The sequence below is a fragment of the Chelmon rostratus genome, chromosome 21, assembly GCF_017976325.1.
Source record: "Chelmon rostratus isolate fCheRos1 chromosome 21, fCheRos1.pri, whole genome shotgun sequence".
In the NCBI taxonomy this organism is placed as follows: domain Eukaryota; kingdom Metazoa; phylum Chordata; class Actinopteri; order Chaetodontiformes; family Chaetodontidae; genus Chelmon; species Chelmon rostratus.
The window spans coordinates 6,890,210-6,914,371 of record NC_055678.1 but is presented as its reverse complement, the minus strand read 5'-3'; the positions used below and the strand labels follow the sequence as shown (position 1 = coordinate 6,914,371).

At 42.0% G+C, this 24,162-nt stretch overlaps 1 protein-coding gene across 2 annotated transcripts; it reads left to right on the top strand.

Annotated features, from left to right (window-relative positions):
• The first annotated feature begins 54 nt into the window (after positions 1-54).
• On the top strand, positions 55-23,171 carry ppm1bb (protein phosphatase, Mg2+/Mn2+ dependent, 1Bb). 2 transcript variants are annotated; one of them, XM_041962513.1, is made up of 6 exons: positions 55-431; positions 10,729-11,568; positions 13,677-13,794; positions 14,145-14,256; positions 15,031-15,088; positions 22,186-23,171. In XM_041962513.1, the coding sequence occupies exons 2-6, from the start codon at positions 10,741-10,743 to the stop codon at positions 22,213-22,215; spliced, it is 1,146 nt and encodes a 381-aa protein (XP_041818447.1). In that variant the 5' UTR covers positions 55-431; positions 10,729-10,740; the 3' UTR covers positions 22,216-23,171. The 2 variants fall into 2 exon arrangements, with proteins under 2 accessions (XP_041818447.1, XP_041818446.1); XM_041962512.1 differs by lacking the exon at positions 22,186-23,171 and adding an exon at positions 17,786-22,171.
• Positions 23,172-24,162: the final 991 nt, after the last annotated feature.

Below are 24,162 nucleotides of genomic sequence, written 5' to 3'. Positions count from 1 at the left end.
ACTTTATAACCAATCACCGAGCATATGCCAAAAATAACACCTCCTCTTGTTCAGCACCCAAAGTCGAAGGATAGCGCTGGCCTTTCAATTGAAGAAAGTGCTAGATTTGTCAGTGTTGTATAATATAACCAATTCTCAGTGTCCATATTTGTTTTGGAACGATCGGAATTGTCTTCGTTTAATGTGAGAGACAGAACTGGCGTCAAACATGCGTAAAAATCAACGTTGTCCAAGCAGGGAACCACCGAGAAAGGAATTATCGCCGCTCTTCTGAGGCCAATCTCGATTATTTTTGTCAAATAAGGAAACATAACATAGCTAGCTAGCTAACGTTAGCGCCGTAGATAGCTAGGTTACCGACATATCTTCACACAAAAGCAGAATCCAGCAGAAAACCAAGATTGGATCTACGTTCGCAGCAGCAGGAAAACGTAAGTAGCATGCTAGTATGTACGCTAACGTCATTAGCTTGAGTTTGACAAGCTGGGGAAATGCGCTGGCTGTAACGACAGCTAACTGTTAAGTTAACATTAGCAAGCCAGCTAACGTTAGCTCATATCAACACACTAGCAAACTAGGCCTTTCCGTAGAGGGACCAGTGTTAAGTGGAATGGAGTTCAGCATGTGGTCAGTGGATAGGTATTTAACACAGAAACGCATTTCCAAAAACAGCCAGTCGCTTCATGCATCATAAATTGTGCTGTGCAATAACGTTAGCGTACAAACAGACTAGTGCCAAAATAAAACCTGATCCATCATCTGAAGTTTAAAAGTTACTTGGATACCGCCAACGATGGCAAGCCAATTCTGAATGAAGCAAATTTAAAGCAATACAAATGTTAACAGTCCAACACGTTGGCCTCCAGTGCTTATTCTGGTCCCAGGCGAGCTAATCTAGCATGATATTGGCTACACTAGCTATAACTAGCTAATGACAGCTTAGCGGACTTTGTCATATGGGTGTCAATGGTTAGCTATGTGATGTTAGCTTGGCACTGTGATGGTATTTCTAACGATATCGCATTAGATTTAAACAAGCAGACAGCAACAAACTGCCGTAGGTCCTATTGATTTCAATAAGTAGGTAGGTAGCGTTATTAATGTTCAGAGTTATCCATCAATAGGTGTCAAATAAAAATTCATGCAGTGCCAGTTGGATAGCTAAGTTACTCTGTTCTGTTGTGCATGCCGTGACCTTAGTAGGTAATTGTAACGGCAAGTCCGCGTTTTTACGTCAAGCATCTTTGCTGAAGCCCGTGAAATCAGTCACCTCACATGAAATGTAATCTAAGCAGATAACAATAAAATTTAGCCACAAACTGGTAAGGTGGTAATAACCAAGCTTATTTCGCTGCGACTGCAGAACTGCTCTTCCCAAAACTTCCCCGAGTCTCTCTTGCTCACTATTCACCGAAAATATATAACATTTACTGATATACATAGGTATATAACAATACATGGCATAACCTTTTTGTGATAATGCTCAGTAGGTGTTTTGGAGCTGAATATATAAGCTAATAATTAGCTACAGTTGCTGTGGTTTAAATTGTGTTCATTGTTTTGGTTGGTAACTGGTCAAACAGTGTACAAGTTTAAGTTTGTGCTTCATGCCTGAGTGGATCAATGGTCCAGGAAAGCCAGCTGCTTTTACTGGTATGTTCATTTCTTTCTGTTATTGTCCACACAACGCGTAAATTCCAGGCATGATTTGGGAGGGGACAGGTCCTTAGCCACCGAGCAACTGTGTCAAATGTACAGGAATCGCCTTGACCATAAACGTGGGCTGGGTTTGTAACTCCTGACATTGCTTTAGACATACACCTGTGCAGACCAACATGAGCACATGTGATGTACCATAAATTAGCAGATTGTGAGACTGTGACTGAAAAATGCGATAAGTAGTAATAATGAAGTTTACATAAAAGTGGCCTTTAAATTTGGCTTTCTAAAAGCCACTGCTGTTGTTTTTTTGTTTTTGTTTTTTCCATGTTTTGAGAGAAATCGGCATCAAGGTGATGACTCCTGTAGACAACTTCTTGAACCTTGCATACTGTTCTCTTCACAGATGATTTAGGAAATTGTTGATGACGTGTCTGATGTGATCCATAAAGTCTATCGCCGCTTGCAATATTGCAGTAGGATTTTCTGGAAGTTTTCAGGCAACCATGGCTGATTCTCAGTGTGACTCATTCCAAGCAAGAATCTCACCTCGACTGTCAAAATTACATGTTGTACTCTGACTTTCCTTATTAATGAGCAGCACTCCCTCAGCAGAAGAGTACTTCTCCAGATTCCCTGCAAAGAAAATAGAGTATTTGCTAAGATTTTATTTTGAAAGAGAGGACCAAGTGTTTGAGCAAACCAAATTTTCTCTTTCTTTGTATTACCCTTTCAGTTTGGGAATTTTATGTGATCTGAGATGATTGAGCCATTCTGAATTGCCCTATGTATTACAGAGATTTGTCAGCTAAGGTAAGGCTTATGGTGAATTTACATCTCACCATCAATTTTGTACTGTGCAGTTGAAGTTTAGCCAGGCAGGCAACTCACCTTATCCAGTATATCATATTGCGATAAGGTGCACAGGTGACCAGTATATGACATCACTTGCTGTTGGGCTTGTGCCTTGCTAGCCAGATACGGGAGGAGTTCAGTAGCTGATAATCTTATCTGAGTCAGCAGTCAGTGCGTAAAGACTGAGGAGGAGATGAAACACAGTGTCAGTGGGAGAGTGAGACAGTCAACAAGCTTATTTTAGAGTTTGACAAGATCTGAAAGGCCTTGGCTGTGCCCTGAAGGAACTGTAGGCGTCATAAGGTGCTTTTAAAAATATAGGAGCCCACATTGGTCGTCCATAATAGGAAAGAATTTGCACTGGTATGAAAATTTTCACCGTGAGGAGTGTTTCACATTTTTAGTTGAGTGAAGTAGTTCAACTGAGCGGCAAATGAGTTGAAATGAGTTGTAGATTATTCACTTGAGGCAAGAAGTAAATTTCATCAACATGCGGGCAGCTGGGTAGCACTGGGCCATACAAATAAGTTGTGTGTGTGTGTGTGTGTGTGTGGATTTTATCAGTGAAATAATCTTAGAATATAAGATTTTGCATTGGGCCAATATTTGCTATTAATGTTGGTGCACCGATATGATTTCTGTAGCTTCATAGTGGTATCATGTTGTTTATACACATTTGGAAAAAAAGTCCCTGTGTGTTTGCATAAACACATAAAAACTAAAGACAATTAATATATATATATATATATATAGAAGGGCTACTGTGATATTCCATTATTTGATTGATGACAACTCTCTTGACAATCAATTACAAAAATGTAAAATTATTCACAGGTACCAGTATCTCAAATGTGAATATTGTCTTCTTTTCTTACTCTTCTATGATGGTAAACAGGACAGTTGAGTCGGACACATCACCATGTAGTCTGGGAATTGGCCAATCAATTGTGATTGACAATAATCGCTATTTGCACACCTATTATAAAGTTGTCATTTTTAAAGACAGTCAGTTCAGTTGTTGATGCTGAAGAGCAATGTGACAAGAAACCAAGATCTGTCACCCTTTTTGTGTCTGCTACACACAGAATAGCCATCATCAGACTTTACTCACACTTCATGATGGTTTGACTTGGCTGATTTTCTTGATAGTATCTTGGTAACCTACACAATCTTTGTTTCAGTTTGTAAGTCACTCATTAAGGAAGGTGTTCTTGGCTTTAAGAAGATTTAGGAAGCTGCTGCCAGGACTGTAATACAGCTGAAACAATTAGTCGATTTACTGATTAGTCAATCAACAGAATGTTAATTCGATCTAATTAAATAAATTTTGTTGATGGATTAATTGCTACAGTTGTGCAGTCAAGATTTATCAAATGTGAATGAAATGAATCAAAGATGAACTTTTGCTGCTTTTCTGTGTTTTGTATTATTTTAAAATGAATATCTTTGGGTTTTGAAATTTTGGTCAGACAAAACAAGACATTTGAAATTGTCAGCTTGGATCGTGGACATTTTACACATAGACACAATGAATAATTGGTTAATTGAAAAATAGCATATCTATTGATAAAGAAAATTGTCATCAGTTGCAGGACTAATTTCTTCACCACCTCATACTTGGAGAGTTGCACTACGTTTTAAGTTGCGGTTGTGTGCAGTGTTGGTTGTTGGTTTTCATTTTGTACACTTTGATACGATTGTCACTGAAGATTGCAGAGATTCACCAATTCCACCATTAGCCCAGTTTTGAAAACACCAGTAAACCTGTCAAGTGGTACTTTTTATCCATGATCTTTGTGTTTTAGAGCTGTCAACTCACAGTCATGATGTGAAAGTCTTGAGAGCCAAGCGATACCTGAGTGATTTCCATTGACTGGTATGATTCAGGAGTTGCATATCCGACCTTGGAAGCACTCTGCAGTAGATTAGTGCAAAGAGGGGAGATGAAGAAACCGAGGGTCAATAAAATGTATTGAAGTGCTGCATATGGATAAATCTCTTTGTTGCTTGAGTTTGAGAGTTTTACCATCCTCAGCTGCACCGGGGAGGTCGTTTTTTTTTCCACCACGCAGAATAAGCACACATTTTTAATGTCATTAGAAATGGTGGATTTCATTTAAGTAACACAACTGCAGCACACAAGTCCTTTATTAAGAAAAGTGTTGTTTTTGCTAAATAGTTCTCACCTTCTCCACTTGTCCACGCTGGTGTCAGAGTCGCATTGTGAATAGTGAAGTGGAAGAGTCCACGCTGATTTCTGGAGGGGTGGACTAATAACCACAAGTGCGCAATTTGAAGCCTGGAAAGATAGATTCTCGGCTCCCATGATCTCTTGTGATCTAGTGAATCCAACTGCCTCGCGAGGTAAGATGGATGACATGTGATAGAAGTCGGAGGGGTTTTGTTTTGTTTGAGGAAAGTTATTGCATTTTCAATTTTTTTTTTAAATATCTGGCAGCCCTAATAAAAAAGAGCTCTAGATATGTAACACTAGTGAATTTCAGGTGTATGATCAGATATATTTGGAAGGTATGGCTTTAGAAGTCATCACCGTAACACGGGGAACCAATTACACATAGCCTGTGTCCCAGTTCAGGGTTGCCTGCTTCAAAGTCTGTATTTCAAGACTGAATACGTCGTAAGAGTTCAATGAGGCTGTCCCATTCCAGAGGCTTCTCCAAATGTGGCTGTGAAATGTGACCTGGTGTCGTCCTCACTGACTATCCTTCAATCCGCTCTCAGTCGGTTAGCGCCATGGTGCATTCAGGTGGTCCTCTTCACCTCGTAAATATGGGGAAATATCACACAGTCACGTTGTATTTATTAGGTATTTCCCTTCAGGTGGTCATCTGTCATCCATCACATGGACTGGACCAATGAAAATGCCGCAGCAAAGTGTAAATGATCTAAGACAGAAGTAACGTCGTGGATATTTACTACATTGTTTGCCAGTTGTCTGTCACATGTTGAGGTGAATTGTTGCAACTCTAGAATCTTTTCAACAACTGTGAGCCAACAAGTTGACAAAACCTTGAATGCTTCATTAATTTCTTCTCTTTGAGTCAAGATTATAGAGGGAGATGCAGGTTCATCAAGTCTTCGAGGTCTTGAAGAATGCGAATGCTGACTTGGGTCAGTTTCACCAGAACACATCTCTAGTGGGACCAGCACAATATAGTGTATTTATCACTCTGCATTGTATCACATTCTTTTGTGTCTTGTGAGTTTGGATTGTGGGATCATTCATGTCCTGTGTGCTCCTTCTGATTTTATGTTATGTAGCAGTTTTGTGTGAAAGACCAAGTGTGTGAACTTAAATTCATGTTTTGCTGGCCTGGTATTCGCACTGTAAAGTCATTTCATCACCACTCTATTATTCAGGCTGACTTTGCTGTCTTGTTAGCACTAGTGACAGATTTGTCCAGCCACTCTGACATTATAGACAAATCTTGCGGACGATTAATGTGTTGCGCTCTCAAGTGCCGCCGCCTTTAGTGAAGTGAACACGTTTGTACTGAGAGTGGAAGCAGAGATGTTTGAGTTAATCGCGATCTGCAGTCGCCCCCTCTGACAGATGAAGGACTAGTCTTGGTTTTGGTTAAGACACCAGGCTATAGGCAAAAAAGAACGTTAAAATACTGCTTCTGACTGACCTCCACAGTTGGGGTTGCAGCTCACTGTAAGCCCCATTAACCACATTTATTGGTCAGTCCTGTGTCAGCAGTCCTCTGTGAGTTTGAATGAAACAATAATATGCAGATTTAGGAAAGTAAAATTGTTTCATGGCTTTTAATTTCTATTTTCCCAAAAAAGCCTCAGTTTGTTGTTATAGCAACTGATGAAAGAATAAAAAGACATTTAACTGTAGTAAATTTTGTTGCATTTTATAGATCATAATCTTTATTTCAATGGCATTTGATGTATATATTTTTAACATTCAACCAGTTCAACATGATCTGCTGGATGTCTTCATAAAAGTGCTCAAAAAGTGAAATCTTTCACAGACATTACTGTGCTGTCCTCAGGTATACAACAGAGACTTTGTCTATAGTCAGGCGACACTTAAGCTGCATTAGCCTGTGGACCGTTGACAAAGTTGAGAAAGTCTGAAGAGACTTGCAGTCAATTTGTTTATGTAAAGACAATTTAGTGGTTAAATAAGCAATAAGGTACAGCAAGGTGTCCAGAGAAGAGGAAAGTTTAATTGTCTAAGAAATCAAGGGGAGGCTAAGTTTAATTAGGATGAGACCAATTATTGAGGCACTCAAGAAAATTAATTAAACACTATGCCTGCCTGACCTCGGTTACGTATTATTAGCAGATAGTAGCAGGCTGGCCTGTCTGACTGGCTAATGTTTGCAAATAGGCTGGTTCTTAGCTGCAGTTAGTCCTGCTCCCAGCCCCAGTCAGCTATTTTTTCACGTCTCTACTTATGATTAAAGAACCAAACAACTAGTAACTTTGTTGTGAAAAAAATATATGGTCTAGCTAACATGTAAGCTAATGTAGCTAACTCTTAAAGCTAGCTAATCATGTTTGTACAGGGTGTCATCATTAACCGGTCTGATAGGCATGATAAACAGTTAAAAATTTATAACCTTGGTATTGTTTACCCACTTATTTTTTCTGTTGTTTTCTCTGCTGCTGTTCACGAAAGCAACACTGAGCCAGTTTGTAATACTGCACAAAATTTGAGATTTGGGTATCAACTCAACAGTCTGCAAGTTCCTGGAAAAAGTCTTGAAATGTCTTAAGTGACATTATCTAAACATACGCTCCTTGTTGCAGACATTCTAACCCTCAGACTGTAATCAAATCAAAATTGGCTAAATAACATCCCAAGCTGTCCCCAATAATCACATCGTCTGGAGAGTCAGGAATGAACCTGCAGGGTGAGTCCCATCATATTACGACATGTGTATTGATGTGTGTACACAGCGATAGTGCTCGAAGCTGCGCGTTAACCTCGCTTCCAGGGTAGCATTAACTGTTTTGTGCGAGTGTGCCTGCTCTCAGAGCAGCAATCAGCTTCTCTGCAGCATTATGTAATCTCCGACCTTCCACTTCCCTCTTCGCAGCCACTGGTTTTTGGCAGACATGTGCGTCTTAGCATGAGGGGGTGTTGGTTTCGACCTGTGGTTACAGCACGGGTGACAGCAGTTTTGAGGGGGTTAAGTGGTTGAGAGTTCCTGGTTTCAGTCTGGTGTCTCAGTGGAGATATTTTCTGGGGTTTTCTGTGTGTGTGTGTGTGTATGTGTCAGCGGTCTATTGTATCACTGTCAGCCAGAGAAATCTCATAGTATCTGCATGTGTTCTTGCAGTCTGCACGTCTCCTTTCAGGGTCTGGCTGCTGCGACTGCTTTAATGGATGGATGATGCAACTCCCCTTTCCTCTCTCTACCAGGCTTGTGTGTGTGTGTGTGTGTGTGTGTGTGTGTGTGTGTGTGTGTGTGTGTGTGTGTGTGTGTGTGTGTGTGATACATAGAGAGGGGGATGTCGCTGAATGAAGCTTAGCCTGGATGTTTGCCCTGCAGGGTGGGTGGTTGCTAGGCAATGGCAGTGTGTTTGTTTTATTTTTAGAGAGAATCACTGCTGGTGAACATAACAGATTTCTCTTTCTCCCACACACATATGTGAACAGGCTTTCTTACCATACATGAACATATAGGCTACTTCTGAGTGGCGGTCGCTGGTGGTGAGAGCTTGATAGAGGGAATTCTGTTGATACAACCATGTAGCAGTAAAGCAATAGAAATGTGAATGGCGTGGCCCACTGCCCCACCCTGGACATGAAATCTAAACCGGCCTGGTGTATTTATAGAGCTCCTTTTTCTCACACATAGACTATGACACTGCACACATGCGCAGAGCAGACAGATACACGTTCCTCTCAAACCAGCTGTAGTCACTCCTTGCGTGTACCAGCCTTTTTTGGGCGCTCATGTGGGAGGTAATGCGGAGCGAGAAATCAATATGTTGAAAAAAAGACGCGCTCTGGGTGCTTTCGATTTTTATCGCTTTTTATTGATTTCAAGATCTCATGAGTGCTACACCAGCCAAGCAATACATACTGTAAGTAGCTCCACGCTGCAGCAGTTGCTGACATTTCAGTCAGAATTGATTGGTATGATGGGAAAGTATAGCGCAGGTCAGAAATGCCAGAGGTATGGCGTAAGGCAGTTGAGCATTTGAAGGCTGTGGCCAGTGTAAGGACCAGGGAGGTGCTGCTAGTGTCTTCAGGTACAGTTGCTTGCAAATTACAAACAAAAATGTCTGACACAAGGAACCCAAATAATATAACATTTTCAACTATTAGCGTCTTTTCATTTCTTAGAGTAGTTCTCATTTGAAATTTCCTTTTGCACTACATATCCTACCAGGCTTTTTAGGGCCAAAACTGATCACAGATTTGATAAAGACGACTTATTCTCTACATTTTACAGACATCTCCATGTTCAAGATCTTGCAAAAGCCTCTGACTTTAATACATTCTTCTGTACTTTTTTCTCTAGCTACAACTAATTTCTGAAGCCATTCATCACATATATATAATTTCACTCTGCAACCAAATCTTTTTATATCTATCTCTCTATGGGAAGGTTTCTCTCCCATGTATCCCTCAGTGATCACAGAGCTGCTTGAATTATTGGAGGTTGAAACAGCCCTTTCTGGCCATCTCCATTAGCTCTGTTAGCTTGTAGCATGCTATCATTGACTCCCAGTACCTTAAACAGACCAAAGCAGCACTCAAACTGACTTTTAGAAAGCAACGTCATCCACACCACGTAGACCAACAGCACGATAACTTTCCAGATCAGTAAAATCCATTCTCATAATTAATGTTAATTTTATGTCATTATCATACAAATAATTGCAATTAACAATTTGTCTTCTTCTGTTATATATATATATATTATAGTGTCAGCTTAATAATAGTTTAAAACATTTACACCTTGTGAAGAAGAGGAGACATTTATTGGCACTGTTGGAACATGCAAATAAAAAGTAAATATCCATTTGTTTTATTGGCTTGTAAAGTTTATTTCCCAACCAACTTAACCTTATTTGTGGTGCAGCAAGATGACACCATTTAAAGAGCCCAGTAGCTAGTTTCTCTTTTTTTTTATGCAGGTGAATAGAAACCATTCGAAAGATTATGCAAAATGATCAAGCAGGCGACCGTGTGATAATTGTTACAGGCCTGCTCATTATATGTTGGAGAGTGTTTTGGCATGTGACCCTCAGAGTCATGGATCTATTACTGAAACTGGCCTTCCTGGATTGTAACTTATTGTCTCACCAGTTCCTGAACCAACACAGCTCCCTGACTTGTTTAAATGCAGTCTGTTTTCACTCACAATGCTCCCGAACAAAACAAAGACACCGTCTGTCTGCTTCTGTATCTGGATCCACATCGAGCCTTTGATTGTGGTTCATGGTCAGAGAGAGTGCGTGGTGGTCAGAATGGACGTTAAATGGAAGTTTAAGTTGAGGCAAAGACAGAAAACTAACCCTCGAAGACAGATTTTATTCCCATTCAGCTCTTGGCAGGTGAGCCTTTCAGGCCCTGCTGATTCATTAATGTCACACTTTATGTTCTGCCAGCAAGTTAACTAATAGTATTGGTTACCTCGTGTTCAGAGTGAGAGAGGTTGTGTGTGCTCAAAGGAGCTTTACAGCTGCAGTGTAATCCTCAACTCTGTGGTTCCTCCTCTGCTATCTTTGTCTCGTTGTCAGGATCTCTGGCTCTCACCATCCATTGAGTAATTAAAAGCACTCTGTAATCACAGTATGAAGCGGCCTACTGAACTACTGACACCAAAAACTGTTGGTTTACACAGGGATTTATGGTACCAGTGACATTACAATAGACAATAGAATATTATATAATGTTTTACAAACCTGACAAATGTATTTGACAAATTTGGCTTCACTCACATTTGTAGTGTTTTAAACATTGGATTGAAAAATTACCTGTGCACTGAGTTATAATGGGCAACAAAAGCTTCAGAATAAGAAATCGAAGATGTCAGATGTATTGGTCTAGCTCAGCTGCTGTCTCTGTGTGCAGTATATTTGCTATGGTACAGTCGTGCCTTACGATGAAAGTGGCTGACTTGGTGAGGGATAGATAATCTTCTTTGTCCTTGCTGCTGATGGTATAACGGTTCCGTTTTTGCGTTTCCTTCTTCTCTTTCCTTGATTAATCTCCAGCTGTAGGCAGCGATGGGTGCATTCCTGGACAAGCCGAAGACGGAGAAGCATAGTGCGCATGGTGACGGTAATGGACTGCGCTATGGCCTGAGTTCCATGCAAGGCTGGCGGGTGGAAATGGAGGACGCTCACACGGCTGTGGTGGGCCTCCCCCATGGACTCGCCGACTGGTCCTTCTTTGCTGTCTACGACGGCCACGCAGGCTCCCGGGTGGCCAACTACTGCTCCGGCCACTTGCTGGAACACATCTTGTCAGGAGGGGCCGACTTCAGTTCAGGACCCTGCTCCGTGGAAGGCGTGAAAGATGGAATCCGCTCGGGCTTCCTGAACATTGACGAGTACATGCGCAGCTTCTCTGACCTGCGGCAGGGCCTTGACCGCAGTGGATCAACAGCTGTGTGCGTGTTGCTCAGCCCGACCCACCTCTACTTCATTAACTGCGGTGACTCGCGGGCCGTGCTGAGTCGAGACACCAAGGTGGGCTTCTCCACCCAGGACCACAAGCCCTGCAACCCCCGTGAAAAGGAGCGCATCCAGAACGCTGGCGGCTCAGTCATGATCCAGAGGGTAAACGGCTCCCTGGCTGTGTCCCGGGCCCTGGGGGACTACGACTACAAATGTGTGGATGGTAAGGGCCCCACGGAGCAGCTGGTGAGCCCCGAGCCCGAGGTGTGTGTGTTGGAGCGGGCGGGCGAAGACGAGTTTGTGGTGCTGGCGTGCGATGGAATCTGGGATGTCATGTCCAACGAGGAGCTGTGTGAGTTTGTCCGCTCACGACTCCTGGTGTGTGATGACCTGGAGAAAGTCTGTAACTCAGTGGTGGACACCTGTCTGCACAAGGTGGGTAAAACACTGTATGATACTGATTTGAATGCACAAAGTAAATCTCAGCTAATCAAACTCCCATTTGCTTGGTCATCCTGGTTACTGCAACAGAAATGAAAAGTTAAAAAGTCTTTGCTTTGAATGATGTATTGATGTGGGTGGTAAGGAGAGTCCTGCCTCTAATTCTTAGAGTTAAAATACATCAAACTTTCCACAACAGAAGCTGCCTGTATTTTTCTTTTAAAGAATATGATATAAATATCCAAAATAACATCTAATATACTGAAATAAATTATGCATAACTACTGCAATGTAACACAAATGATGTAATTTTTATTTAATAAAACTAAACGATGAATAATTCATCATCCCTTTCAATTCTGTTCCGGCCCATTGGCTTTCTCAGCTGTCGATCCATGAAAAAGCCTCTGCTGAAACTGCCCACCAGTCGACATCTTGGACTTTGGACTTATTTTGTGTCTAGACTACTCCAAGAACCAGCGGGCGCACAGCAGCCTAGTTATTTTTACCTTACTGGACGGGTTATCTCAAATAACAGCCACACACTGTCATAAATCTGCTCTGCTGCCACTGCCTTTTGTGATGTATGCAACACTCCACACTTACAGAAAGTTCCTCTGACCACATTGACTTTTACAAGGTAATGACAAGGTGACTATCCACTGGTTTAAAGTCAGACCTCTATCTTGTCTGTGTGTCCTATAAACACCAGTTAATATGCTGTCCAGTGTTCAGGCCTCCAGCCAGAGCTTGTGCCGCTCTCTTAGTATGATACAGCAAGTAAGTAAACCATAAAGGTTTTATAGCTGAAGCAATTAAGTCGATCAACTCCCTGTTGATATTTTGATAATTCATTAATTGCCTTTTTCAAGCAGCAATGCCAATTATTTGCTGATTGTTGCTGTTCGGTAAGGATTTCCTGCTTTTCTCTGTCTTAAAGATGTGGACTGTTGGTCTTACAAAACAAGCCATTTGAAGAAGTCACCTTGTGCTTTGAGAAGAAGTAACAGACATTGTCCACTGTTGTCTGAGGTTTAATAGACGAAACAATTAATCTATTAATCAACACAATAATCGGATGGTTAGTTGAATTCCCTAAAGGAATTCTCTTCCAGAAACGATCTGGACAAGAGGTAAAATTGTCTGACAGCATCTTATTGCAGCCTGGTTGTTTTCCAACCATTTTTCTGTATTGGAGAAACGCTGTTAGCTTGCCTGCTGTTGTCTCCAATCACAACTTGTCATTCTTTTCTAATCCTCGCAACATCACAGGAAAAAAGTATTACTGATAAAGGTGCCCTGTGGAGTTTTCTCGTAAACAAACAAAATGTTATGTTCACAGTCAGCGTTACTCACCAAAAGTCATTGGTATGTATCCCTGAGGTCTAGCAGACATGTTTAATACATTTAAATAAAACATTTAAGATGATTTTTTTTTTTTTTTACATTATGAGACCTGCATTCTTTGCATCCGTGTCAGCTGACACAGACATGTTAAAGATAAGTTTTGATACTGTGTAACCATTCTGTCTCTTTGTTGTTGTTAGAAATGTTCATTCATGGTGTGAGTTGTGTCAAGAAAATTTGTAGCAGCTGATATTATTATTATTATTAAACTCGTATCAACATCCCAAACAGTAAGGCTACAGTTACTGACCTGGAGGCTGGTGGCTGGAGCTACTATCACTCATTGCTTTCACCATCTGCAATCTTCTGCACTGACGAAAAGCAGCTACAGGAATTATTGACATATAAAAAACAGCATGCAAAAGTTGACTGTTTTGATCTTTTTCCAGCAGCAAGTTTACCCTCAATGCTTGTAATCAGTGTTTTTTTCCTCCTGCTTTTGCAAGGTAGTGTTAAATACTGACTGCTGGTCGGTTGCCTTAGATTTATACTGACATGGAAAGCGCTGAATTTATATTCAACAAGAATTCGCGGCATTATGACTGCATTGCTGCATTTCTGGGTTGATGTTTAAAACAATTTTCCCTGTACACGTCTGCCTGTACAGTTAACAACAGCAAAATCTACCTTATGTACTACATAGACTTCATTTGACTCTTTATTTGTTCTGTCTCTGCCTATCCTCATTCCTGCAGGGGAGCAGGGACAACATGAGTGTGGTGCTGGTCTGTTTACCTGGAGCTCCCAAGGTCTCAGAGGAGGCTGTGAAGAAAGAAGAGGAATTGGATAAATACCTGGAGACCCGTGTTGAGGGTCAGCACACGCAACACATGCACACACCTTCGCATTAATCTTGTGTTTTTAAAAAGGTTAAGTGAAACAAGTGGCCACATACTGTGCTCAGTTTCTGTGGACATAACCAGGACAAAATAAACATTCTTTAGGTAGTACAAATATTTGAAATCAGTCTGCTGCACAGTGGTGCTGCAAATGGTCGGCAGTGGTGTATCTGAATTTTCCACTACTATGGGTGATTTTTCAGCCATTGCAGAGGAAGGTGGTAGTTTAACACCTACATTTTGGTGTATAATATACTACGACCTTACCTCAATATGCCATGCAATGTCTCACAAACCTGCTGTCGTCTTTGTTTTTGTGTGTAGAGCTGCTGGGAAACTTCGGGGAGGCTGGAGTCCCTGACCTGGTGTCTGTCCTGAGGAGCATTGCCACAGAGAACATCCCCAACCTTCCACCTGGAGGAGGCCTGGCCAGCAAGTAAATACACAGCCTGGAACAACACTGAAGTGCATTTTACACACATAGAACATACTGTAAAATGTTATCGTAGTTCACTATACACGTTCATCTTGTTTTGTGTCTAATTTACCACCAGAATATTGCATCATTTAATGTGCTGAACTACAAGCCAGTTATAATAACTTTTTTTTGTAAAGCACTTTTGTTAACATAATTATGCAGTCCTTTAAAAAAGGACATCAGATCAGATAAAAATAAATAATCAATAATCAATCAAAACAGTTGTGATCAAATATTTTTTTTCATTATTGATTAATTTGCAAATCATCTTGTCTATGAAATATTAGAAACTTGTGAAAAATGCCGGCTATTACTTCCCACGGCTCAAGGTGTTGTATTAACAAAGCTGGTTGTATTTGGCCAAAAGTCTAAAACTCAGAAGAAAAGAAAAAGAAAATAATCAGCTGATTCGTGGATAATGAAAATAATGGATAGTTGCAGCTCTGGACACACAGACAGTTGCATGCACACATGCATACATATGCACTTAAAGCTAACAAAGATGTAGATAACACTCCTCCAAACACTTAAACGTACACATTCATAAAGAGATTCTGTACTCTCTTTGTGCATGAACAGCAGACACTCAAGTATCGACTCGGTTGCTTTCATAGTTCCATTAAAGTGTTAATCAATATACATTTGCAAAGAATGAACAGGGACTGTTTGCACTGAGTGGGGAGTTGTTGCCTTCTCTAAGCAGCGAGCTGTGTGCTGTTTGTGTGTTTACAGACGGAGTGTGATCGAGGCGGTGTACAACAGGCTGAACCCTCACAGAGAAGAGGAAGGGGTGAGTTGATCACCCTCTGAACCCCTCACCTCTCCAACCTTTCACCCCCCCCTTCCCAACATGACCCCTTAAACACACACCAGCCCAGACAAGGACACTCGTGCGTGTGTGCGCGTGTGTGTGTGTGTGTGTGTGTGTGTGTGCGCGCGTGTGCTTTTGTGTGTGTGCGCGCGTGTGTATTACTCACGTTGATCATAAATCTGTTCACACAGTCACTTTGTGGGGATGCGCCTTTCTTATGGGGACAAAACACAAGTCCCCATAGTGTAAGTCATTAAATTTTAGGGTGAAGACTTGGGTTAAGGTTAGGGTAGGGGTTAGGCAGTAGTGGTTATGTTTATGGTTAATGTAAGTCTCCAAGAAATGAGTGAATATGGAAACTGACTGTGTGTGTGTGTGTGTGTGTTTGAGAATGAAAGAGAATTAAGTGTGAAAGAGGTTGGAGGATAGACTTGACAGAATAACCTTGGCAAGCTCAATGAAACCCTATTGACTGCATTCCATGTTGAAAACATCAAAGTGAGTAGCAGTCCGTTTCAATTATGTATTTATCACTGAAGTAGGATATACAGTAAGACCTCCAAAAACCTCTTGATGCACGTCCTTTAAACCAGCGAAACCTACGGATGACTTGACTGACCCGAATTAACAGTTTGATAGAACTGAAGCATCTGAATGGATCAGAAGCCTTTCATCTGAAATCTGTTGAATATACCAACAAGAATATTTGAGTTGTGTACAATAAATAGGATTTTTAAAGATCCCCTCCAAACATGTTTTACGACGTATAAAAGAATACTGGCTCTGACATCTTCTCCTTCTCCCTCATTGTCAAATCCAGAAGCTCGGAACAGAGAAGCCGTCCTCCTTCAGGAGATGAATGTGAAAACATACCTCTGGTGTCACACCGTAACACACACAGCATTCTGCACAGTGAAAGGCAAATATCAAAGTGAAGTGACTATAAGAAAGAAAAACTTATTTTTGAGTGCAGGGTGACTTTAAAGATAAACGTATTGTTTACAGTGCTGATAAAGCCTGAATAGCTGAAGTGTGCAGAGTGAGTAAAATGTGTGGAAATGGCAAGTTAAACTAACCTCTATGGTCTATTCCTCTTCAGTCTTCTGTGGTGCAATTAGGTGAAAAGTCAACCAATAGGATTGTATAATTCTACTTAGAATGAGACAGATGCAGGTGCTCTAAATGAGTGTTAATTTTGTTGATGAAAACTATGTCTAAATGTCTAAAGGTTTGTTTCTTTTTTGCATAAGATGAGACAGCGTGTCATGAAACAACAGAAAAATATTGTAGACTCTTTTGTTTTTGATCATTGGGTCCCAGATCAGCTGTTGAATCATTTGAAATTAATATGCAAATCAGAACATGTTTCATGTATGGACGTATTCCTCAAATTGATACCGTCAGACACTTTATGCAAAGCTGCATTCTTTATCATTCTATCTGTGCTTTTCTTTGGGTAATGATAAGATAAAATCTTATGTGATATAAGTTTGACTAAAATGGCAAAACAGATATTGGTTTTGGTTAGACAAGATTGACTGAATGTTAAAGCCAGAGTAGGTAAAGTATTTTAGAGGCATCTTTATTATGTTTGTTGACATTCTCTTTACATCCCAACAGCAATCAGCAAATCAAATGCTCTGACAAAAAAGATAGAGAGATAAAGAGAAAGAAAGAAAAAAATCTAGTGTCTTTGGCTGTTGTCATTCAGGAGTCTTCTGCAGGGCTAGGCAGACATATTGCTAAAGCAAGCTAGTTGCACAAGTAAGGCAGAGAATGTGCAGCCAGAATTTCCCAGTGCTAACATGCTAGCTTGACAGCTGTGAGAACTAACATATCACATATCCATGTTTACATTCATTATGATAGTGGTGTAGATAGGGGTTTTATTACATGTGAATATGAACCATGTGAACATGGTAGTTGGATACGGTTAGCGCGCTCCAGTACAAACTGCCTGAGCTGACAGACTCTGGTTCAGCAGTTAAACCAGTACCACAAAGCACACAGCAGTAACTTAAATAAGACTTAAGATAAACATTTCAGATGCTTAGGTTAGCACAGAAAATATGTGGAGATGAGCTTGATAATTACCTGATTACAGCTGCAGAGTTTCTGGTAACTATATGGTCCATATAAATCTACTCCAGAGCACTTGAAAAATACAGCTTTGCAGCCTCAAATCAAATTCCAACTTGATCAGTTTATATAGAAGTCATATAACAGCAGCTTAAAGAAATAGCTGTCAAGGCCACGGGAACTTTACAAGTGTTATTCTAAAGAAAAGATCAGTATCAGGTTGTAAACAGCCTGAAAGAGTCGATGTGATGGTGGAGGTGTGTGTGGGTTTTGTATGAGGGGCACATGAGTGTATTTGTCATATTAATTTCAATGGAGTCTTGACTTACAGGCTCTTTTCTCTGGGCTGTGTGGGTGCTCCCCTCCCTCCCCCCTCCCTTTCCCTCTGTTACACCATACAGCGAATATCACAAAGGGTTGTTGGTCACAGGGTCAGAGGTAGCGTTTGCATGGGCCTGTTCGACTGGTGCAAGAATGTCTGTGACATCGTCATGCTAGCGTGTGGTAAACATTCGTGTGATATTGTGCCGCTGTTTGATGTGTGTGTTTGACCATGGAGCGTGCCTGCAGAGTCTGACCCCTGGCGTGTCACCTCAGGCCTGTGCAGGGGGAGAGGAGGAGAGTGAGGAGGGAGGTGGCAGCGCGGCGGCTCATCTGCTGGAGGCTCTGCGGCAGTTCCGCCTGCACCACCGGGGGCAGTACCGCACGGTGCTGGAGGAGTCCCTGGTTGCCTACCACCTGCGGGGGGAGAGCGCTGCCAAGGGAGCTGGGGAGGGCAGGAGGACCTACGATGATGACAACTACGGCCAGGAGCGGCCCGCCTCCCCTCCCTCTCCCCCCTCGCCCCCGCCCTCACCCGCCACTGCAGAGCCGGAGGCCAGCCAAGATGCGCCCGCCCCTGAGTCCGATCCCTCCTCTGACTGAGCACCCCGCCCGCATAACCAACCCATCCACCCGACCCCAGAGCTCTAGACAGACATGCTATGACCTCTCCTCCTCTTTCCTTCATCACAGAACTTGAATGGACACATCGGCCACTTCCTATCAATAGCCACTGCCATTCATGAATGTTTTAATAATGCAATGGAAATATAAAATGACCCTTCTGTCTATTCAAGTTCTGTCTCCGAGCCACATATATACCTTCCACCTAATGAGGACCTTTTTTGTGTGTGTGTGTTTCCCCTGTCCTCTGACCGCCTTGGCTTGGAATCCCCGAACTTGCCCGCCACTTTTACAACTTAATCACACAGACTGTTGTTTATAATCGAAAGTAATCAATAACAAATTATTATAACGTGCAAAAGTGGCTGGTGAGGCAAAAAATGAACCTTGCACTCCATAGCCTACATTTACCAGTAATGGCTTCTGGCTGATTTCCTACTTGAACCACCCTCCCTCTCCAGCCTCACCCCCCCACCCCCACCCCCCACCCCCCCCACCCCTCCTCCTTACAGTGGACGAACTGACAAAGAAAAGGAGAGGAGACCCTCAGAACCGCTGCTGTGTTCAGCACACTGCACTGTCTCCAGGCCAACTCCATCTACAGACTCAAAACACACTGTTGTGTATTTGTATGTATGTATGTGTTTGTTTGTGTGTATGCGTGTCTGCGTGGGTTTGATTGTCTGACCAAGAGACCAACCATCACTACTGAAATTTGTGTTTTTGGTGGTGGGTGATACTTGAGTGTTCGCCCAATTATCAGCATGTTCAGTGTACCAGGTTGTTCCGGGTTTTGAAAAACTGGGCAGTTTAACACAGAGGGACACTTGTGTAGATGGGTTGGTGGGTGTGTATTTGTAGCCTGAGCTTCATTTCATTAAAATCATTCCCTCACTGCATACACGTGATTCCTCATCTCCACATGTGTTAGCGCGCTGCCCCAGTCACCCACAAAGAGGTTGAAGTCTGTTGCTGATTTTTGTTATTCAAGGTGATGTTAGCGTGTCAGTAAACATAGTGGTACCAGGTGACCAAGGGGCCATCATATTAACATTTCTAATTTAGAATGAAATTAAGAAGACTCATTACACTCCAGAAGAAATGATTGGATCAAGGCTCATAAACAGTCCAAAATCAAAGGGTTTATCCAGTGTGTGGGGTTTTTTTTCGTAGACATGCAGTATCTTACTCTACATTGCACTACAATGTGTGACAGGGCTCAACTTTTATCCATCAGTGTTAGCAGCTCAAATCAAACGACTGTTCACAGTTAGACTGTCTCATCTGCTGCATGGTAGACCGTCCTGGGTGGTGCCATAGAAAAGCTCAGGGAACTGGCTGTGCGCTGCACTTTAAGGGGGGGTGATGAACCAGATCTACATGTGCCAAAACAAGCAGTTAGTCGTCACCCTTGAAATCTTTTCTCTTGTAAAACCAAAAGAGTGTCAGATGAAGCATAAATCTCACCTTTGTGTCACTTCTTGGAGTTTGTTTATGGGTGTGAAATGGGCTCATTGTTGCCCCTTCTGGTTGATGCGGGAAAAACACCCACTACACCTGCAGTTCTCTACAACCGTACCAGTACCAGTGGGTGTTTTCTGGCCTCAGGGGGGCACTAATGAGAACATTATGGCTTAGCGCCCCACAGGTGAGGTGAAGAGGACGCTGTGCTAGAAAATTTACTTGGACAAATTTGCTTTTATCTGTTTAAACAGTATATTTTGGTGTTACAAGAGAAAAGGGACTGGTTGGTTTAGCAAATCTGGTTAACTGCTCCATCTTTGAAGGGCAGCTGCTTCCTGGAGCTTTTCCTTCATGCGTGTTAACAACTACTGGATTTTAAATGCATGATAACACTGGATGCTTTGAGCTGAATACTAAAGTAATCATTGTTAACATGCTATCATTAGCATTCATCTCAAAACGCCACTGAACTTAAGTGCAGCTATTGGATAAAGTACATCCTACACGGACAAAAATTGAGTTAAGCCAGACTGTGTAGATTAGATCAGCCATCTTGCTTTAGGTAATAATACAACCTTTCTTTTGGCAACGCCCTCAGGCTAACACATTCATGCCAGTTAGCATGCTAGCACACGAGTTAACATCTAACATTTTAGCATTTGGTTTGTTTGTATGCACAGTCCATATGAAGTCTTTATCAGTTTGCTAACAATAGCATTTATCATGTTAACATGCTAGCATGCTACGCTGCCTTCATGTCTAAGATAGCTGTGGCTGGCAGGTTTGCTGCCATTAGCTTGGTTTGTATTCTGTCATGAACTGAAGAGAAAAGCAGTGGAAAAGTTGATCTGATGGTGGCGCTAAATGGAGGTCATGTCTTACTTTGGAATATCAAGCCATCCAGTAGTTGCCCAAGTATTTAGCTGTTAAATATGCTGTTAACTGTTGCAGGATGTGTTGCAGCTTGATAAAAGCCCACATACAGGAAATTTCATTCCTCAGGGGTTCTGACTGTTGAAAACAACTCATCTGAAACTCTCACCTTATTGTGAAAGTTCAGTTCGAACACACTGAACCAACAGTCTTTGCTCTTCTTCTTTGAAAGCAGGTAGAGGGAGGTTATTGTACGTCTGTTATGCCCAGTACCCAGCAACTCTGGTACTGCATGCACTGCACTTATCTTTTCAACATAAGGCACTTAACTATCAGAGGGGGAGGCTATGCTAAACACTGTGTGTATGTATGTGTGTTTGTGTGTGTATGAGTTGTATTTGTATGCGATTACGTTGGGCCAAATCAATCCACGCAGTTAATGACGAATGAACAAATAAAAATGATTTGAGGTATAATGCTATGATTTGTGTCAAGTGTGTGAATATTTCTCACTGTAACCTGACTTTAAGGTGTGTTTCTTATCTTTTTGTCCTGACCTGAAGCAGAAAAAGTCATATTTTTCTGTTCAAAATCAGTTGTATATCAGGACAAATCATTAAAACCCCTGACACAGGGCCGTTCCTTATACTCCTTAATGTGCTGAATGTTTCTGTGTAGGCTGTGAAGTTTTTTGGGAACAGCTCAAGCAGATCAATCCTCACCTTCCTCGTCCTCCTCTAACCTTAACTCCGCTTTCATCTCATCTCTGTCATGTCAGCTGCTTAAAGGTGCAATATCTAAGAATTTTACTGAATTAATGAAAATTATTAACAGAATGTGAAGAAATAACAGTTTCGATGTTAACCAACCTGCTATGTATCGTGTTGATATCTCCTGAAGTTAGCATGCTAACCAGCTAGCCATGGCCCGTCCCATCTCCGGTATAGGTCAGGCCTCCCCCTAACAAATAAACTGACAAAATTATTCTCACACCTATTTTCCTTATTAAATAGTTAATTCAGCACATTTTAAATTCAAGTTTCTCTCTTTTACCACCAAGTTAAGAGATTGTAAAACATGAAATCAAACTCGAAACTTTCTTGGTTTGTCTTCCCACTGTTACTACAATCACCAGCTGTGGTTTTTCTAAGCACACCCTTAAAGCCTCGAGTTAGATGTGGAAATATTCTGCCTCTGCAGCAGTTAGCGGTTGGTCAGGTGAAACGTTGCCAACCATGTGTTTGGAGTGACCTTCGACAGGTGGCCAATTCTTACACCTTGCACCTTTAAAGACATTTCAATCTGTCGTCTCCTTTAAAACAATGGCAGCTCTCGGGTTTGAAAGCTAAAAATAAACGCCCGCCGCTGCGTTGCATGAGCTGGCGGCGACGGGTGGAGGGAGCTGTGTGGTCTATAGGGACTCCATTCTCTCCATTTCTCCCCCTGCTTTTCAGTCTGACAGTTGGCCTCGTGATTCTCCGCAAGGTGAGTCATCAGAGGTCTGGGTTCTGGTTATGTTAACCTACCGGCTGGGCAGGGGGGGGTCTCGCCGTCTTTCATCATTATCCATTCAGACTGAGTAGATAAAAGAGGGCAGCCAGGTGCAAAAATTTGACATTATTGAAGGCATCAGGAGCAGTGTTTTAACTGAAAGACGCAGCAACAAAAAGCTAACACACACTTCTCTCCATCTCTTTTCCTTTTTACTCACCCAGAGTGCCGGTGAGCTGGAAGACCCCTGGTAGCCGTGGCAACGACCCCCGTCTCCTCCTGGTGATCGGTGCGTCCGCCCAAAGGGGGAGTGTCTCTCCATTGCGCCATGTCTTTCTCCACTAAAAGAGGACATGTGGTGTGTGTTGGAGTGCGTGAGTGTGCGTATGTTGGTTGTGCATGTGTGTGTGTGTGTGTGTTTGCAGCAGTGGGACAAAGACGACAACGACAACTACACACACACGCATACTGCTTTAAACCTGGAGGAAAACAAAATCACTTTTCAGAAATGACGAGATTTTATGAACTGAAGCATTGTGATGGTAGAGATGATTTTTACCATTGAGGTGTTTTTTGTTGTTTTTTTTTTTCTTTTCTTGAATGTTGACTTTGAACACCTGACTTCACAATGACATGAGGACCTATAGTGCGCGTGTTTTTGTGTGTGTGTGTGTGTGTGCGCGAGAGAGAGTTTGTGTGTGAGTGTTTCGAGGAGGGCCAAGAGAAGACAGACGGTGGACAAAGACTTTGTATGTAATTCTTCTTCTCCTGGACTTTTTTTTTTTTTCCGTGCTCCTCGGTCTGATAATTGCCTAACACCTTTGCTTCTCCCCTCTTAAAAGACACACGCACACACTCTCTCTAACACACACACAGACACACCAAATCCATAAACACCCCCTTCCACCCCTCACTTCCACCTGTGCACGTATGTGATGTGCCACCTTCGCAGGGCACTGCATGAGGACTTTGGTTCAACATGTACAGCTACGTGGTTTGCGAGTCGACCCGGATGGACAGCCATTGGTTGAGACTGACTGAACCCGAAGGACCTCTGCACTCTGATTGGCTCCTGCCGTGTGAGAAGTGGAAATGATTTGGATTTCTTTTTTTTTTTTTTTGTTTTCTTGATGCTATTAGGATGATGACGATGATAATCATGATGGGGAAATGGGAGGTTATCTTGTTCACTGAAGAGCCAAGTGCAAGTTGGGACTCATGGAGGCGGGGTGGTGGGTCGGGTGGGGTGGGGGGGGCTGTTGTATCACTGGTTGGACTTCCTGTAGGAGGAGGGTTAGGGCAGGAGGGTGGTGGGCCAGACAGGCTTCCCCACCTCCCTCCCCACCATCATGGTTGGAAGTACACATGACGGCGGACCGTCCTGACAGTGGAAAGTTGTTTTTTTTTTTTTTTGTTTTTTTTTTAAATGTTGTCCATGAGGTTACTAGCTGCTCGCTATGTAGAGTGAGTGAACTCCCTGTTTTAACCCTGTTCCTGGTTCTCAGACTGCATTGGTAATGTTTGTATTGCTGTTGTTTGATTGCACTCACATTTGATTACAGAAAGCGTCTATATATGAAATAAAATACCTGCCAAGGATCCAGTGGTGGCTGCGTATTAATAAGAGAGGTCGCATGTATCTTATCTTATCTCTATATAAAACAGGGAGAGACATTCAGCAAACTGCACAGGAGGGTCCATTAATGAATGAATGTGAAAACACGAGTGCAAAATACTAAAATAGTCAAAGACTAAATGAGAAAAATCTCCACGTCCCGAACTTTTAAACCAAGCCCTACCCGACCATATCACACTAATTCACTAATGTGTGCGAGTTTGCGCTGAGAATATCCGATGTTCTGAGAGGAAGCTTGAGAGTTTGTGATTAGCTCTACAGGTCATTTGTGGGTGTAATCTGCTGATGTTTAGACCACATTCTCCAGGGGCCTCAATCATGACACGACATTAGTGGGTAAAGCAGCCATCTTTGGGCTTAACTCAGGTTTATGTAACTGTAACCATGTCAACCCATGCTGCACAGCTAACCTGCTCTGTAGCAGGTACTGGTGAAATGTAACTAAGTACATTTACTCAAGTGCTGCTTTTGCTTTTCATAATTTAATTTATTTTTAATAATTTTGAATTCTGTATTATTGGTCGGATAAAATAAGCATTGTGAAGGTGTAACTTTGGGCAGCATT

Coding starts and splice junctions, on each gene's coding strand:
- ppm1bb (XM_041962512.1), top strand. CDS start 10,741: ATGGGTGCATTCCTGGACAAGCCGAAGACGGAGAAGCATAGTGCGCAT. Junction 11,569..13,676: donor TGGACACCTGTCTGCACAAG/GTGGGTAAAACA, acceptor TCATTCCTGCAG/GGGAGCAGGGACAACATGAG. Junction 13,795..14,144: donor CCTGGAGACCCGTGTTGAGG/GTCAGCACACGC, acceptor TTTTGTGTGTAG/AGCTGCTGGGAAACTTCGGG.